The sequence below is a fragment of the Molothrus aeneus genome, chromosome 3 (assembly GCF_037042795.1).
Source record: "Molothrus aeneus isolate 106 chromosome 3, BPBGC_Maene_1.0, whole genome shotgun sequence".
NCBI lineage: Eukaryota > Metazoa > Chordata > Aves > Passeriformes > Icteridae > Molothrus > Molothrus aeneus.
The window spans coordinates 59410649-59426485 of record NC_089648.1 but is presented as its reverse complement, the minus strand read 5'-3'; the positions used below and the strand labels follow the sequence as shown (position 1 = coordinate 59426485).

At 35.7% G+C, this 15837-nt stretch overlaps 1 protein-coding gene across 1 annotated transcript in view; it reads left to right on the top strand.

Moving 5' to 3' along the window:
• Positions 1-15837, top strand: part of LAMA2 (laminin subunit alpha 2) — a 254837-nt gene that overhangs the window by 56229 nt on the left and 182771 nt on the right. Inside the window, exons 11-12 of the mRNA XM_066546117.1 lie at positions 3246-3386; positions 4729-4902. Of these exons, the coding sequence (XP_066402214.1) occupies positions 3246-3386; positions 4729-4902 (315 nt within the window). The remainder of the gene's footprint in view (positions 1-3245; positions 3387-4728; positions 4903-15837) is intronic.

The window sequence follows — 15837 nt, the reverse complement described above, 5'->3', positions numbered from 1 at the left end:
TACTTGCCTAGGAGCTTTGTATGCTGCCTGTCATACAAGTCCTTAGACATCTGTAATGAAGGGACACTTACAAAGCCTGTGAATCACTTGTCTCAAACCCCATCCTCATCCACTCAAAAACTATATGTTTACAGTATTGTAACTTCTAAAACTAACCTGTAAATTTGATTTCAAAAAGAGAAAATGGAGCAAACTGATGATCTATTAAAAGAAAGTTGTCTTTTAGGAGTTGTCATTTTTCCTGCCTTGGGATGGTTGCTTAGAAATCTCTAACATGTTTAAAAAACCAAAATCTATCCTTTCTGTAGGATGAATGTCTTAATTTCTGGGAAGAAAATTTAAGAGGGTTTTTCTCTGTGTGCCATTGGGTATCTACCTCAAACTATATCTTGATATTACATTGAAATGAAAAACATTTTTAAGCAGATGCATCCACTTATAAAATACCTAGCTATCAGAAAGGCTTTATAAATGGTTGTGCTTTCTAAGTCACAGTCTAGTAAGTGACCATGAATATGCCCAAAGGACTGCTCACTGTACTGTTGATCAGTTTTTCTGTACTGTATTTGTAGGAATTCCCTTCCAAAATTTAGTTAACAGAATTAGTCACAAATGAGAATTTAAAAGTACTTACATGACATGTTAAAATACAGGAATGTACAAAAAACACTACTGTCTCATGCTGCAGACACACACAAAGCTCTGGGTTGACAGCTGAATAGCACTGAAATCTACTCAGAGAATTAACTTTATCCTCACTTTATGTAACAGCCACATGCTCTCTGTCAGAAATAAAATCATCCACATCATATTTCTAATTACTTAGCCATCAAGTCTAGAAGATCATAAGAGGGTGATTTTGCTATGTTCTGGCTTGGAATGGAGCTTTGATGAAGATGTATTATGCTTAATACCAGATAAATACTGCTTAATGATTCTTACGATGTTATTCATATAATGCCAAACTGACCTGTTAGTACACACAGACCAAAATGAATAAATAAAGAATAGAAATAAGTGTTTCTATCCCAGAGAGTTCTCATTATATGCACTTTTCTCTCAGTGTTCGTCTTTTGTCTTCTTTGTACTCCTCCTTTTTTAAGTGCTTGTGGGAGAAAAATGATAGCTTTTGTACATAGCTGAGATACAGATACATACACATTTAATTTCACTAGCAATCTTCAAATTCAAATCAAAGCAGAATATGGTCAAAGGGACACTGAAATCATCAGATTAGTTATGCTCCATGTGAAGAATAAAGTGGGTTGTCTGGTTAATAGCAGATCTTAGGAAATGCTTCCCTTCTTTTAATCACATCTTTCAATTACCTATGATGAGCTTTAAATTTGCTAAAGATAGTTTTCTTGTAAAGGAAATTGCTGAAAAACAGTCCTAACTGGATAGGCTTTGGGACTTTATGAAGGTATGTGTTAAAAGTTTCCTCTTTGGATAGCTTAATACTGCACTGAAAAGTATTGAGAAATACATGGGGTTGCAGAAACATTGCTTTATTTGCTGAGGGATAGGTTAGATCTCCTTTCCACCTCTGATTTTTATTATATCTATTATTCTCTGAATTTGCTGCCTACTCAATGGAGTTCTACAGGTTTTACAGATGATATTTGTGACTGCAGAGTGGGCAACTTTGCATTTAAACACATTTGTTTTGCAGCTCTCTTTTTATTTTCTTCTTCCTGCTCTGCACACACTAAACACATCAACACAGTATGAAATTTTGGGACCAGTGTTCATAATTGTAGTTTCTTAAATAAAGGGTGAGAGTATCTGTGTCCAGATGTTGCCCACATTATTATTCACATGAAGCCTAAGTAACCAGTTGATTTTGACATACCCATGGTAGTAATAGGCATTGATTAATCCCAAGATTTCTGGTGAAAATGTGAAAATGCCAGTCTTGAGATTAATGAGATGTTGAAGTTAAATGTAATTATCTTATAACCCTGAGTTTTATTAAAGATGTTTGTGGTTTGTTTAATAGTCTGAATGATATTATTGAAGAGGAGCATAGAACACAGCAGTAGAGATAGAGCAAAGATACTTTGTTACACATATTTTTACTGTATAATTAGTGGTGAAGACATTAAATTTTCACTGTATCTCCCTTTTTGCAGATCATTGCCACTTTCACTTTCTGCACGCTGTCTCTATTTTCTCTTAATTCACTCACACTGTCCTTTCTCCCCATACATCCCCCTGCTTTGCCCCGTTTTTGCCAGATTTGCTACATCTTAACCAGGAGGCTATCAAATGGCTTTCAGTGAATTTACTTGGGAGCTGTGCATTTTGGGCTATCCTAGACTGTGCAGTATAGGCAGGGTTTTTAGAATGTGTTCCTTCTCTGCTGATGTAGAGCCAACAGTTCAGTCCCTGTGCATTCCACAGAGCTCTGTCTCCAGGGTTAAGGAGACTGTGCATAATACCTCTGAAAGAAGAAGAATTTTCTGAGCTCTGTTGGGGAAAATACTGAATTACTAAGCCAGCACCATATCATAAGCCTCCTGCTACACACTCTGTGTAGAAAACCTAGCTTTAATTTTGCCTATAGGACAAATTGATTTATAGTGTAAGATAGTAGGATTTAATGCACAATGCAAGTTTTCTATGAAAAATATAATTACAAAATGCCAAGTTTAAAATAGCTGATATATATTTAGTGCCTGTCTTCCTGCAGGGGAGGAGTTTCCAAACCTGACTACATGGCTGGCAAACACATGTAGTTATGAAAAGAAGAACTGCAGCCTGTTTACCAGTTGTATTTATCCTGAATTCATCTATTAGTGACAGATCTCTGAAAAACTGATACTCAGAGTGATTAGTACAGCTACTGCCACGTACCTGTAGTTTCCATCAGCTGGATGTGCATGGATTTTGTCAGCCTTAGCTACATACTATAGTTGTTGAGGTCGTAACATTGTGCCATTCTTCCTTCTCCTCTGAGACTCTCAAGTGTAAAGGAAATAAATTTTATATATATTGCCTGAAATTAAATATGTCCATTCATAGAGATGGGAAATGACAAATCTTTTATTGTTCAAATTCCATGTCCTATAATTTACATGCAGTCACATAGCACCTTTTACTGTGTAAAGGATTTGCTACTAATATTCACAAATAAGAAAGTCTTTCCTATAAATGTCTTGAGAGTCCTCCTGAAGAATAAAAAACCAGTGATCTCTGATTTTCATCTGTGACATCTGAAGTAATACTCTAATGTACCTTTCCAGGAGCATGTTGAAGGAGAAAACTGTGACCGTTGTAAACCAGGTTTCTTCAATCTTCAGCAAAATAATCCCGAAGGCTGTGAGGAATGTTTCTGCTCTGGGAAAACAAATGTCTGCAGACACTCTCCCTTTACCTACAGAAATGTAAGAAAAATCATATCATACCTGTACATGTCTTTGCTTTGTGTTTTTTGTGTTGTCACTAACCATTGTCACTAGGTTTTTTCTTATTAGAAAATCATGCATGTCTCTTATTTTTCATTTATCTGGAAGAAAATGCTTGTAAGCTTTGTCAGGCTTTGTGAGAAAGTTCTGAAATAGAGCAGTTAGAACAGTGAAAAGCACAAAAGAAGCTATAACAGTATAAATTGAAGCTGTATGCATAAGCACAGTCCTGGAATGTGCATACATAGCTACTCCTGAATTAAATGTTCCATATCCATAGGGCAACCTCTTTTCCAGGTAATTATTAAATTTCTAGACCTGAAGTAATTAAGAATTTGGAAACAGTAAATGTACAACACACAGCTTAAGTAAGAAAAAAGAATGCCTTGCAGGGGGCATTTTGAATGCATTTCTTTTGTATGCTGCATTCCTAGGAAAGGATGTGAGAGGGAGATGAACCTGCTGTTCTTATTTATACGATAGAAAAATGTCTTTAGCCTGCAAATATACTCTAAACTGTAAATTAGTTCTCAAAGCTCAGACACTGATGCCACTGAAACGGATGTTTGCTACATATTCATGACTGTAGATTGAGTTTGGGATATGTGTTCTAGTTCTACTAGATCTTGATTTTGGCCATATTGTTATGCTGGAAGTCTTCAAGTAACATCATATATGTCTAATGTTCTCATTTACATGCCAGCAGCTGGGAAATTTTCCATTCCATGGCTGAGCTCATTTATTGTTCTGCTTGTATCTGGGCTCCAGAAGCCATCTTTGCACAAACAGTGTGTTCTTCTCTGATGATTAATTTCTAGTTATGGGATTTCAGAAATTCAAGTTCTGGTGCTTTCCAGCACCAAAAAGATATAAAAAGTATATTTGGCCTTCTAAGTTTTTAGAATGGAAAAACATTATAAATTGTGCTGCCTACAGCAATCAGAAAATGTATATCCATTTGTCAGTTCATTTTCTGTACAATCTGTGACTGATACTATTTACTGAAAGCTTTCTAAGTATTTGTAGATATTCTTGCATGTAGGTTTGTACGATGGAATTTCCTTCTTGCTCTGGACCATGAAGCACAGAATGCAAATACTTGCAGTTCTTTTAAACTGAGAAGTTATAATTCCTAGTCATATACCATAGGAAATGTTTGCTGTTTTTACTTTGTGTTTGCCTTGGTTTCGACACTGCTATTAAACTTAATCAGTTTTTTAAAAAATTGAAGAATGTGAGGCTGTTACTATTGAAATTATCAATGTCCTGATTCTTACTGTAATGTGGGTTTTATTTATTCGTTTTTTTTCTATCATTTTAGATAGAAGACATGAATGGTTGGTATCTGACTGACTTACCAGGTCTCATCAGAGTTATCCCCACGCAAAAGAGATTTGATGGGCATCAGCAGCTTAGCATCAGCAATATGGCTGCACAAAAAGTACTGCCACAGATTTACTATTGGAGTGCACCCAGTTCTTATTTGGGCAACAAAGTAAGTGCAGGTGGTACTTGCCTAAACACTAATTTGATTTATTGAGAAAAAAGGTAAGGCTTTGAAGAGGGGTGGAACTGAGGGAGGGTAAAATTGGTTAGCTATTTGACTGGCAAAATTGCAAGCAGAAAAGAATCACCTATGTGGAGTATCCTTTTGAAGTAAGAAGGTAGATAAAATTAATTATCTTTAACCTTGAGCCCTCTTTGGTCTCCTGATGTCAGGTGTTAAAGTACAGCTAGTTCACAGCATTGGTTTTTGAATGAACTAGCTGGTGTGTGCTTCAGCTTGACCTCTTCCCACCTTGTACTCTGCTTTGAAAACCAGTTCCCTCATCTGCTTTTCAGAGATGCAGGTTGTGTATCAGATGTTGTGGGGGTGTTTAGTGCTTTTCAGGAAACTTGTGTGTGGGGAGCTCTCTGCCCTGGAACTCAGAAAATGCTGTTGTGAGCTTTGTGACAATTCTGATGTGTGTATTTAAATCTGCGTGTATCTAAGTGTGCATGTGCACACATATTCACACCCCACCGGTTAATACCAAATCCAAAATACTTTCATGAAAATCTCATTTTTTTCCCAGAGAGTAGAGTTGAAGACTGAATGAGCATTAAATGTGAAGAAAGCTTAACAGCTTTCCATTTCCTGTAACCCTGATTGTGTTAAAACTTATCAGAAATGCTAACAGTGATGTATTTGAGCACATTTTCCTCTGTAGTCTCTTCAGGCTAGTCAACCTCTTACTTATTTATTTATTTCTTCCTGTTGGCTGAAAATCAACATGACAGAAGGTAAGTGAGCAAATTGAAACTAAATAACATCATGCCGAAGAATTGGGCATCCTTTTCATGGCCTATAAATTGTTAAAGAGAGTCAGGCTCACTTAGCTGGGCAAGAGGGAGTTTCTTCTATAATATTGCATGTCTGGTGAACTTACCCTGAAATGTGAACTGATACTTTTCCTTACAGAATTCCGTCTGGCTTCTAGCCAGTGAGAGAAATAATGGTAGGAATATGCACACATTATTTGAATGTGGAAGATATTTTTTCAGTGTAATTTGGAGGTCCTTTGTGGTTACTGTCAGATATCACTGTATGAATGAAGCAATTTGCCTTAATAACTGAATCATATAAATTTTTGATACTACAATAACAGTGAAAGCACACAAATTACCACAATGCATCTTAACTGTCATGTTGCATCATGTAAACTATAGTTGTAATGACATGCCTAGGCCAGATGATTTATTCTATGGAAAGGGAAATGGAAATAGAATATTGAGAGTCCTTATTTGTAAACTCAATAAAACATTTCTCTAAATAGCTGAAACTGAATAAAACCAAATAGCTGAATCTAGATAAAAACATCCTTTCTTGAGAATAACTGCTAGCTGTAGAATAATTGATATGTCAAAGCATACAAAATCTTTAAAAATTTTTGTCTTAAGAAACATAGAAAAAAAAACTTAGGAAGTCTTTTATCAAGATGTACACTTCTATTGTCATTTATAAATCTTACGTCACAGAAAGCTGCCTCTCCTCTATATCGCTAAAATTATTGCTCTTAAATAATACTTCCCAAAATAAAATTGCATAAAGAGAGGTAGTATTGATCCTGCATTTCCTAGTTTTCAAATATAGCTCAAAAAACTTAAATCAAATAATTCTTTTATTATGAAGTTGGCATGTCCTGTGTGTGCCTCCACAGTGTTGATTGACATATGTGTGCTATCTTATTGTTTTACATCCACCTCCAGCTGCCTCTTTGGAAGGAAGAAACCATTATAAATAGGATGCCCCTGTGCAGCCTTCAGCTTTTTCTTTTTCATCTGAATCTGGGTGACACTACCCTATGCGATACTGGTCTTTGACTGTGTCTCATAGGAGACATTCTAAATAACAAGAGGCTGTACATGGTACAGGATTCTTGTTTATGTCAGAGTGGGAGAAAAACATGAGCAAATTAATTTAACATTACCATGCCCTTTTAGACTTGTAAATATATATGCTGCTACCAGAACTTAAACTTCTTTGTATAAATTCAAGTAACATTTTAAAAACCCATATAATATGCATTTGAACTCAGAAATTGAACAATGTTTTTGATGCAGAATACATTTGGGAGTAATCTGGAGGAATTTAATTTCTAGAAATAAAATACCTAGTGGATAATTTGAGAGAACAGATTTAAAATGGTTAGTATTAAGGTTTTAGTAGGTATCATAAAGCAGTTTATATTTCTTGCCTGCCTACCTTCCCATAGCCTACTGAGCTAAGGATTGCAGCAATCATGAGGACTTGTGCTGTGTTAGACCTTCTAGAATCTGAAAAATTGCATTATTTTAGAAACTCTAATTACATTTTAGGTATTTGAAAACCTCATTTTCTTTTAGTTAGCAGTTTCTTAAACTGTTTTGACAATAGATCTATAAGTTTCTTTTAAACATGTGTCCATGCTAAAATATTTTATTAATTTGTCTGATAGTGTTATGAGTATGATTATACATATATACATACATTATAGTATGATAATGTTTGATCAGAGCACTGAAAAGAAAGCATAAAATAAATTAAAAGTTAGATACCCGACTCAGCAGGATAATGTGAAACACTTGTTTCTTTAAAATTGGTGCAGAAGGGTTAGGTGTGTGCAGTCTTTTGGAAGTCTAACATTATGTATACACTCTTCTTTGATGCCTCATCAAAAAGCAATTTGATAATTTATATGATGAGTAGAAGCTCCTTATAATTAGACAAAAGTAAACATGATATTCAACATATCTAAACATATGACACCTGTTCCCACCCCTCCATGACACAAACATGAGAGGTGGCTGAGGCCACTTGAAATTCCATGAGGAAACTTCCATCTTTGGGTACATGTTTTTTGGGTTTTTTTTCTGTATCTGCAAGTTTTATCTTCCTTTCTCTGCCAAGGGCGAGCTTTAATGTGAGGGTTGAGATTTGCCTTGCCTTTTTCAGATGATTAGGGCATTGCCTTTGGTCAGCAGTTGCAGGTTAGTTCAGTCCTTAGGTGGAGTTCGTCTTAGAATTCAAACCTCTGGACATTGTTAAGTCTCAAAGCACAGCAAGTAATACATCCCCTCCCACTCTGCCATCTGGGTTTTGAGCAGACACTAATGCTGCCATTACTCAAACTGCAAACAACATGATGGAAACCCTGAACCACTTTTTTTCCAAACCACTGTATGCATACTGACAGACTTGGATTGAGACGTTTCTTGAATCCACCCCTGTTTTTCAGGAATCATTTAAATTATTTGTACAGCATGATCCCATTCACTGTAAGTAAGGTTAATATAAGCTGATCCTTCATGAGGTCAGAGCATGTTGAAAATAAAAGCAAAAATATTTGAACGTTTAGCTTTGTTATCTCTTGGAAAAGTTCTTGCAGATCGTGTTTGTCAACTCCATAGACCTAAAGCAGCCATATGATAGATATTGTTCTTTCTCTGATTTCTAGTTAAAACCAAGACAGCTGCTGAAAGCTTTGTGTAGAGTCTGTGCATAGAGAACAGGAAGGGGACTTTTTGACCCTGTCCCTTCATTTATTTTCTTCTTATTTTATAATTATCTATTTGCTAATAACCTATTTGCTGACTTCACTAAGTCATTGTTTTGTTAAGTCCAGAAATGAAGACACTGTAATGAGCCTGTAGTCAATTCATGCAAATTTAAAAAATCTGTCAGCCTTTTTAAAGTACTTCAATGGTGGAAAACTAGATTGGGATAGAATGAGCAGTTTGTTTTGTGACATATTATCTATTACAGACTGCCTAGAATACCTCATAGGATTAAAAATTGAATTATAAAATAATCATAAACTAGGTCCTCATAGCTTTTATGTTTATTTCCTTCCATTTGTTTTCATTTCTTGGGCAATTCTGATACAAAAGGCGGAGTAATGCAAGCAAATTGCAGTCTATGGCTCACGGGGGGGAAGGGATGGAGTTGAGACCCAAAACATAAAGAAGCATAAATAATACAATAATCAGCTGGAACTGAAATGTTGGGATCAATTGCCCTGAATTATGAATGCAACTAAGCCCAGAAAGCTTCATCTAGTATTGTCATGGTTTCAGATCTCAAGATTTTCTTGTTCATAGGACATGATGCAGTTAAAAAGACCCACAACTCCCTTATATTTAGTGCCTGCCTCAAAAAGGAAAGCAATCTAACATAATACTTGCTGGTTTAAATAGATGAAATACAAGTTAAAATGTAGTTGGAAGCTACTATTTTTACCATCAGTTGGTTTTGAAATTATTTGGCCTAGTGAAAGTAATCTAGCCTAGAGAATTCCAACACTCAGCTGTGTCAAATTCAGCCGATAGACTGATTTTTTTAAGCATGTGTCTGTATTGCTTTTATTGTCAGGGAAGCAAAATAGTGCAGTATAGGTGGGCTGGTGGGATCTTTATGCACCTTTCTATGAAAACCCATTATTTCAGGTTGTATGGACAGTTTAGGCCACCAGTAGAAGATTTTGTTCCCTGATGAATATGGGTTGTCCAAATTTAAGCAGGTCACCCTTTAGTGACCTACTGGTAGTGTGTGAAGTATCTGCTCACTGTGTGATGGTAAGGCCAGTATTTCGTGATGAATTTGCCTTTTTTATACCCTCTGCACATGAAAGTGTTGGCACCAGATTTGAATGTGTAGCAAAGCACATCTCCAAGCTTGCAACAGTAAATTTGGAACAGAGTAGGGAATAATGTGATCCTCAAGTGTAAGGCATAACACACCAAAGCCAGTTCTGTAGGGACAGCTAATGATTCCTAATATATTGGAAGTATGAGTAGGATGAAGTAGTTGGGTTATATGCATGTTACCCATATCTATAAAAGAAACAGTAATAGGCATCAGCAGTACGTAGTATGCAAGAAATGTCCTTCAACACTCCTGAATATTCAGAGTTGCTGCAAATTTCAGATTTTTTAAAGTAGTCAATAGCCAACTCGTGGCAGAAAATTAAAGCGATTCAGTTAAACCTAAATTTAAAATAAATTTTGTAAATTCAGCACTTCAGTATCTTTTGTCTTTCATATTGGAATGCATTCTTCTAAGAAAAGGATGGTTTATTTTATTGGTGTTTTTCTTTTTATAACAAGTAACATTAAACTGATCTAAATAATTCTGTTTTATTTTAAATCACAATCTAAACTGATCTGACCGAAACCAAGTCACCATGGTAATCAGACTCACTCAACAGTATGACGTTGTCTTCAATTCATACAAATGTGCCATTTATTTTATTAGCACTTATTTCAATATAGCTTCTAAAAATTGAGATAATAGGCAGAGTCAGATATGGAAAAGATGAGACAAACAGAGCAGACATCCAAGGAAAGAACAAAACATTTTAAGGATTTCAACCACACCTGATGCTTTCTTTAAGTTTACTTAATTTGTATTTCATTATTTGATTTAGAGTCTTTATTTTTATTGAAATATTCTTTCAGTTTGGCAGCATGAAATGGCCAGGGGTAGGTCTCTGCATTCTTTCACAGCTGTGGCTTGCCAAATTTGGCTTGATCCCCAGTAAAAAGTGCAACAGTATTAGTACTGTCCTACTTGGGGCTCAGCTACCCATGACTGTAAAGAACTACCAAGAAATAAGTAAATTTTGCATACTTTGTTCCTTGTTAATGCTTTTAATTATGCTTGGGTAGCCTGTTGGGACAGTTCAAGTGCAGCCATTATTGTGATTACAAGGAAACTAAGGATGCCCAGTAGACTGTTACAGCCTCTTTGAGCCTTGGAAATGGGTTGAAACAGGGCTCAGACTCTGCCTAGCTGAGAACACTGACTGCAGTATTTCACATATCCCATGTTACATTTAATTTCTTGGTGCTAAAATCATCTTACACTATCCTAGATAAAAGAGGAAATTTACTGTTGGTGAAATTATTTCATAAATCTCAAGTGTCCTTTGTGTTACCTGCTTGCCCAAGTCTGCCTCGAAGGCAAGGGTTTCAATCAATAGAGGCAGTTGAAAAATGAAGAAACAAGCAGAAAATAAAGCAGTTTCACAGAAGAAGGGAAGTGAATGCTAGAGAGAGAACACTGAGGGGTGATAGGAAATAATTAAAAGTAAGTAAATTGGCAGAATATGCTTTCCAGCTTGCAAAGTTTTACTCTCTGATTTCTTTGATCCCACATACTAAAATAATGAAGGATCTGAAGAAGCAGAAGGAAAACAAAAAAGGCTTTGACTTGGGAAGAATTTATATATCTGGAGGTTTGTACTGAGGGCTTATCACCATGCAAAGATATATGGTGATGATTCCCAAGCTAGAGATAGGTAAATTAAATAGTGGTTACTTAACCACTGCAAAGGAAAACTGAAATTTATGAAAGGGAGGATACATTGGGATTTTGCTCTTCTTATATTTCATTCCTCTTATATACATTCCTCTGCATGCTAAATACTTCATCAGTAAATAAGTGTTTGCTTTGAAAACTATATTTAGAGTTCCTTGCTCATCACAGGGTACCTGTAAGTAAAGTGTTTAATCAAGTTTTACTCTCTTAGATTAATCAGAGAGAATTTATAGTCCAAACATCTAGTTCATATTGGGTTACACAGGATGTGATGAAGGAATTTATGCCCATCACCAGAAGGGTATACTTGAGAACTACTGAAAAGTCATCCTCAAAATATTGAGAGTCGTAAAGAGTTACATTTATGTTTAGTTTCCAGATTTCCCTTTATGAATAAATAAACTGCAATTTCTGTTTGATTTACCTGTCCCCCATAATTTACTTCAAATTTAAATGATTTGCAAATTCTTGAAATAGAATGTAATTGAAATTGTTGAGTTTATATAACGCATTAGTAGCACTGCACAATGCCACTGAGCTTTAGTTTTGTAATTTTGTGGTGTTCCATTTTGCTTTCCATATCAAAAAGGCAGTATGGAGCAGGGCAGAAATACTGAGAATTTCTGATAGTGCATAAGGGAAACAGCCTTTAGCACAAACCATTTGTTGTATTTTCAATCTGTGCTATATTGTTTTTGAAGTTTGATGTGCTCAGTAGCATCTGACAATCTCAAGATTGTCCTTACGTGCAGCTTCTCTACAAGATAGATAAATTCTGTTGTTTCCATTTTACATATAGGATAGAATAGAATAGCCTTGCTATTGTACGTCTGCCCTTAGAAACTAAGTTTTGGTGCCTGAACTGGACTGACACACTACCTTGTGTCATTATGAAGTTTTAAAACCAGACAGGTGTAGCACCAGTGCCCAAATCCAAGTGCTAATCGCCCGTATCCTCATGCAATTAGGAAGTCTGTGTGTGTGGATTTATGAGACTCATATTTATTGTATGGGTGTTATGGGAATTTTTAATCAATTCACAGATCTGGGAGACCCAATCCAACTAACTTGGTAAATAGCATTTTACATCTATTGTCATTAACAAAAAGGTTGTGTGTTTGTAAAACAAAATATTGGCAGGAGTCACTGATTTTTCAAACACAAAGCAGCATTACTAACAAGAGTACAGAAGATGCAAAGGTGGTATAAATGGTTGAAAATCATACAAATTCAATTAAGACATCATTAGTGAAAGAAAATCCAAACTGATATTCAAAGTGTAGACAAAGTAATGCTTTTTTAATATATTTTGTATTAGTTTATGGGAAGCAGTACTCATAATGGTTGTGATAAGCAGCCAAGTACTTGAATAACCAAATGGTAACCAGAACTGACAAGTAAGTAGCACAGTAGTGATCAGAAGCTTGAATTATTTACTTAGTTTTAACTTGTGTTTTCATAGAGTCGTCATTCTAAGCACATTAATACTGAGTATCATGCCTTGATCTAATACCTGAACAGAGTATGAAGCATCCTTTAAATCCTGTACATCCTGTGTCTCATGTACACTATCCCATGTCTCATCTACCCTGACTACTCTGAATGGACTCATGCTGATTTGTGAAATCTCTAGAAAGCAAAATGAGATCCATTACTTAACATTCCTAGTAAGTTTGCATACTGTAAGATGATCTTTAATAGAAGAGAATAATGGAAGAAGCGATTTTATTTTCCAGAGAGAAACCCTAGCTTTATACAATATATTTCTTTAGAAAGTGAGAATTTTAAATACTCTGTAAGTTTTTAGAAATGTGGATTACCATAACTGTAGAATGAATTTGTATTTGTCTTCTTGCACCCAAGATACAAAAGGACTAAGACCTCAATATTTGGCATATGGAAGGGATAATCATGTGCTAGATCCTTAAGCTGAACTGCAGTGAACTATTAAACAAGTGGTTTGCTGGATGATGGAATATTACCTGCAAAGCAGCGCTCCTCTCCTAGAGGCACATCCAGAGCTAACTCAGTTGAGCCAATTAGGCTGACTGTCTCTTCAATGTGTTGTGACCTATCAATGGTAATAGCTTATTGTGATGATAAATGAACCCATCTCTCAAACTGAAGCCTGAGTACACACTTCAGCAGTTTCCCTGAATCATAGGGCCATTGCCTATCAACTTCAGATTGACAGGAGTGGCGGCAGCAAGAGCAAATGGCATGCATGAGTAGAGACAGATGATTGTTTTACCCAAATGAATGGATTTGGACTTATTTTTGGTGAGGTTGTTTTGTGGTTTTGTGTGGGTTTTTTTGTGAGCCTGCCTTAACATTCCATATTTTGCTAGAATGTTTCTGACAATACCTGCAGTACCACCCCTGTCTCCTGAGATGGCTGGATGAATTTGTGATTGGTATCTACATACCTTTTCAGTTTCACAGGCACTTTCTGTTGTGATACAGGTTAATGCTTTTTTTTTTTTTTTTTCTGATTGTAGAGAGTGATATATGTTTGGCCCTCTTAGCTCTATCACTTTATTTTCCAGAGCTAACTTCCTCAGAAAAATGGGCAAGATGGAAGAACTGTAACATTATCGATATTTTTCATTATTTTATTACAAGTTCTTGAAGCTGTAAGTATTAAATATCATTAAACACCTGACATTTCTGGATCAATTCCTTGGCTATTTAATTCATTTTAGAGACAGGAAAATTTTTCACAGTGAAGGCAGTCATTTTAAAAATTTCTGTGTCAGTTTTCTTCTAGGCTTTTTTTTTTGTTATGTTGAGGATTTCAAGTGTGCTTCTTTTAATTAAAAATAAAAGTGCCAGAGATACATCCCTTCAGTTTGACTTCTTAAAAGCTTATTTTGGTTATGACTCAGTTTTTAAAATGAAATTGCAGAAGAGATGGCTGTATATATTCCTGAACCACATCTCAGTTATCTGTAGGATAGCTCCAGTGTGCTCTGAAGGTGTGACCTGGAGTGAGCAGTCCTTTTAAAAAGAGTTTAGGCTGTGCAAAATAGCAAATTAGCCAAATTAGCCAGTCAGTACAGCAATCCTCTCCATGGCCATGCATCTCTTCCTACCACAAGGTTTCCTGGCATGTGTCCTGGTGAGCTCTCCCTCACTGCAGCACATACTTGACCATGCAGTTACTAAGGCAAAACTTCACATTTGCTTTGCTGTGAGCTAGGTAGCTTGTTTGCAGAAATATTAATGGATATAAATACAGGGAATAGTAATCCGTAGTTTTCCATCAATATTGTATCTTCTGTGCTCCAGAAAAACCACAACACAGTACTTCATTTACTTTGAAGTTATTTGAAGCTTACATGATCAAAGTCTGTCATATTAGAGAAGAACTTTTTCTTCTAACATATTTTAAATTAAATGCAACAATGCAGAGCTGTACACATATCTAGTAATTGTAAATGTTTGCCAAGTTAAAAAAAAAACAGATGGAAAAGTTAAAAAAGTGAAGTGAAAAAGGAAATAATAGATCAGTATTCTGTTCTTATTATGTATGGAAAGATTTCCTAGCTTAATAAACCTAAGCAGTCTAAAGTAATAAAACCGGTGGACCAAAGCTGCATTTTCTAACTTAGAAAGTAGGTTTGTAACTACAGATGCCTTTAAAGATAATCAAATAAATAGATACATTGTTTGGTCAGCTGTGTCTTATTACTTTAATGTGTGAGCTAATTATGTTTAGCCTGCTGCGATGAAAAGTTCTTTTTCAAAGAGAACTTTCTACAGTTTTTTGCCGAGTTTCAGCTTCGGTGCTCTGAGGCCCAGTGAATTTTTCCTCTCTTTCATAGGTGATGTATTAGCTCAGTGTGTTAGGTAGATGCACAAAATCCAGTTTTGTCACTGTTCTGTGTCTTTTGTTTTATATCAAATAGGTGATAAGTATACCTATGCATTTGAATAAAAATCACTTTATACATACATCTCATGTGTTGAACAGAAATGTGAATGTGTAGCACGAAGGATGAAAGAGAATAAAAACTGCCACATGAGATGAAAAATTACAGAAAATTAAATAGAGGAATGATCAGGGCAACTTTTTTCAAAAAGCTGTCAAGCTTTTATGTTAGAACTAGCTGGCAATGGTTCGCTTCTTTGGCTTTTTTCAGTAAACATTCTCAAATTTTCTATTTGAAACATCACAGAGAGATACTTGGTTTCTGAATTTGGAAAGTGCGATCCTCTTTGGCTTTATTGGAGTTGGCTGAGTAGCTGCAGTGTGCCTTTGAGGAAATGTCACTGCAATTTTCTTCCTTTGTTTCTGAAAAGACACTTGCAGTAGTGGAAAAATCCTAACATTTGGTAACAAATTGGAGTTGTTTATCCTGGAGAAAAAGCTCAAGGGGACCTTACTACACTCTATAACAACCTTAAAGGAGGATATAAACAGATGGCCATGGGTCTTTTCTCTCAGGTAACATGACAGGACAAGAGGAAAGAGCATCAAGTTGTGCCCAGAAGAGGTGTAGATTAGAGATTTGGAAACATTTCTTCACTGAAAGAGTGGTCTAGTATTGGAACAAACCGCCCAGGGAAGCACTGGAATCACCATCCTTGGAA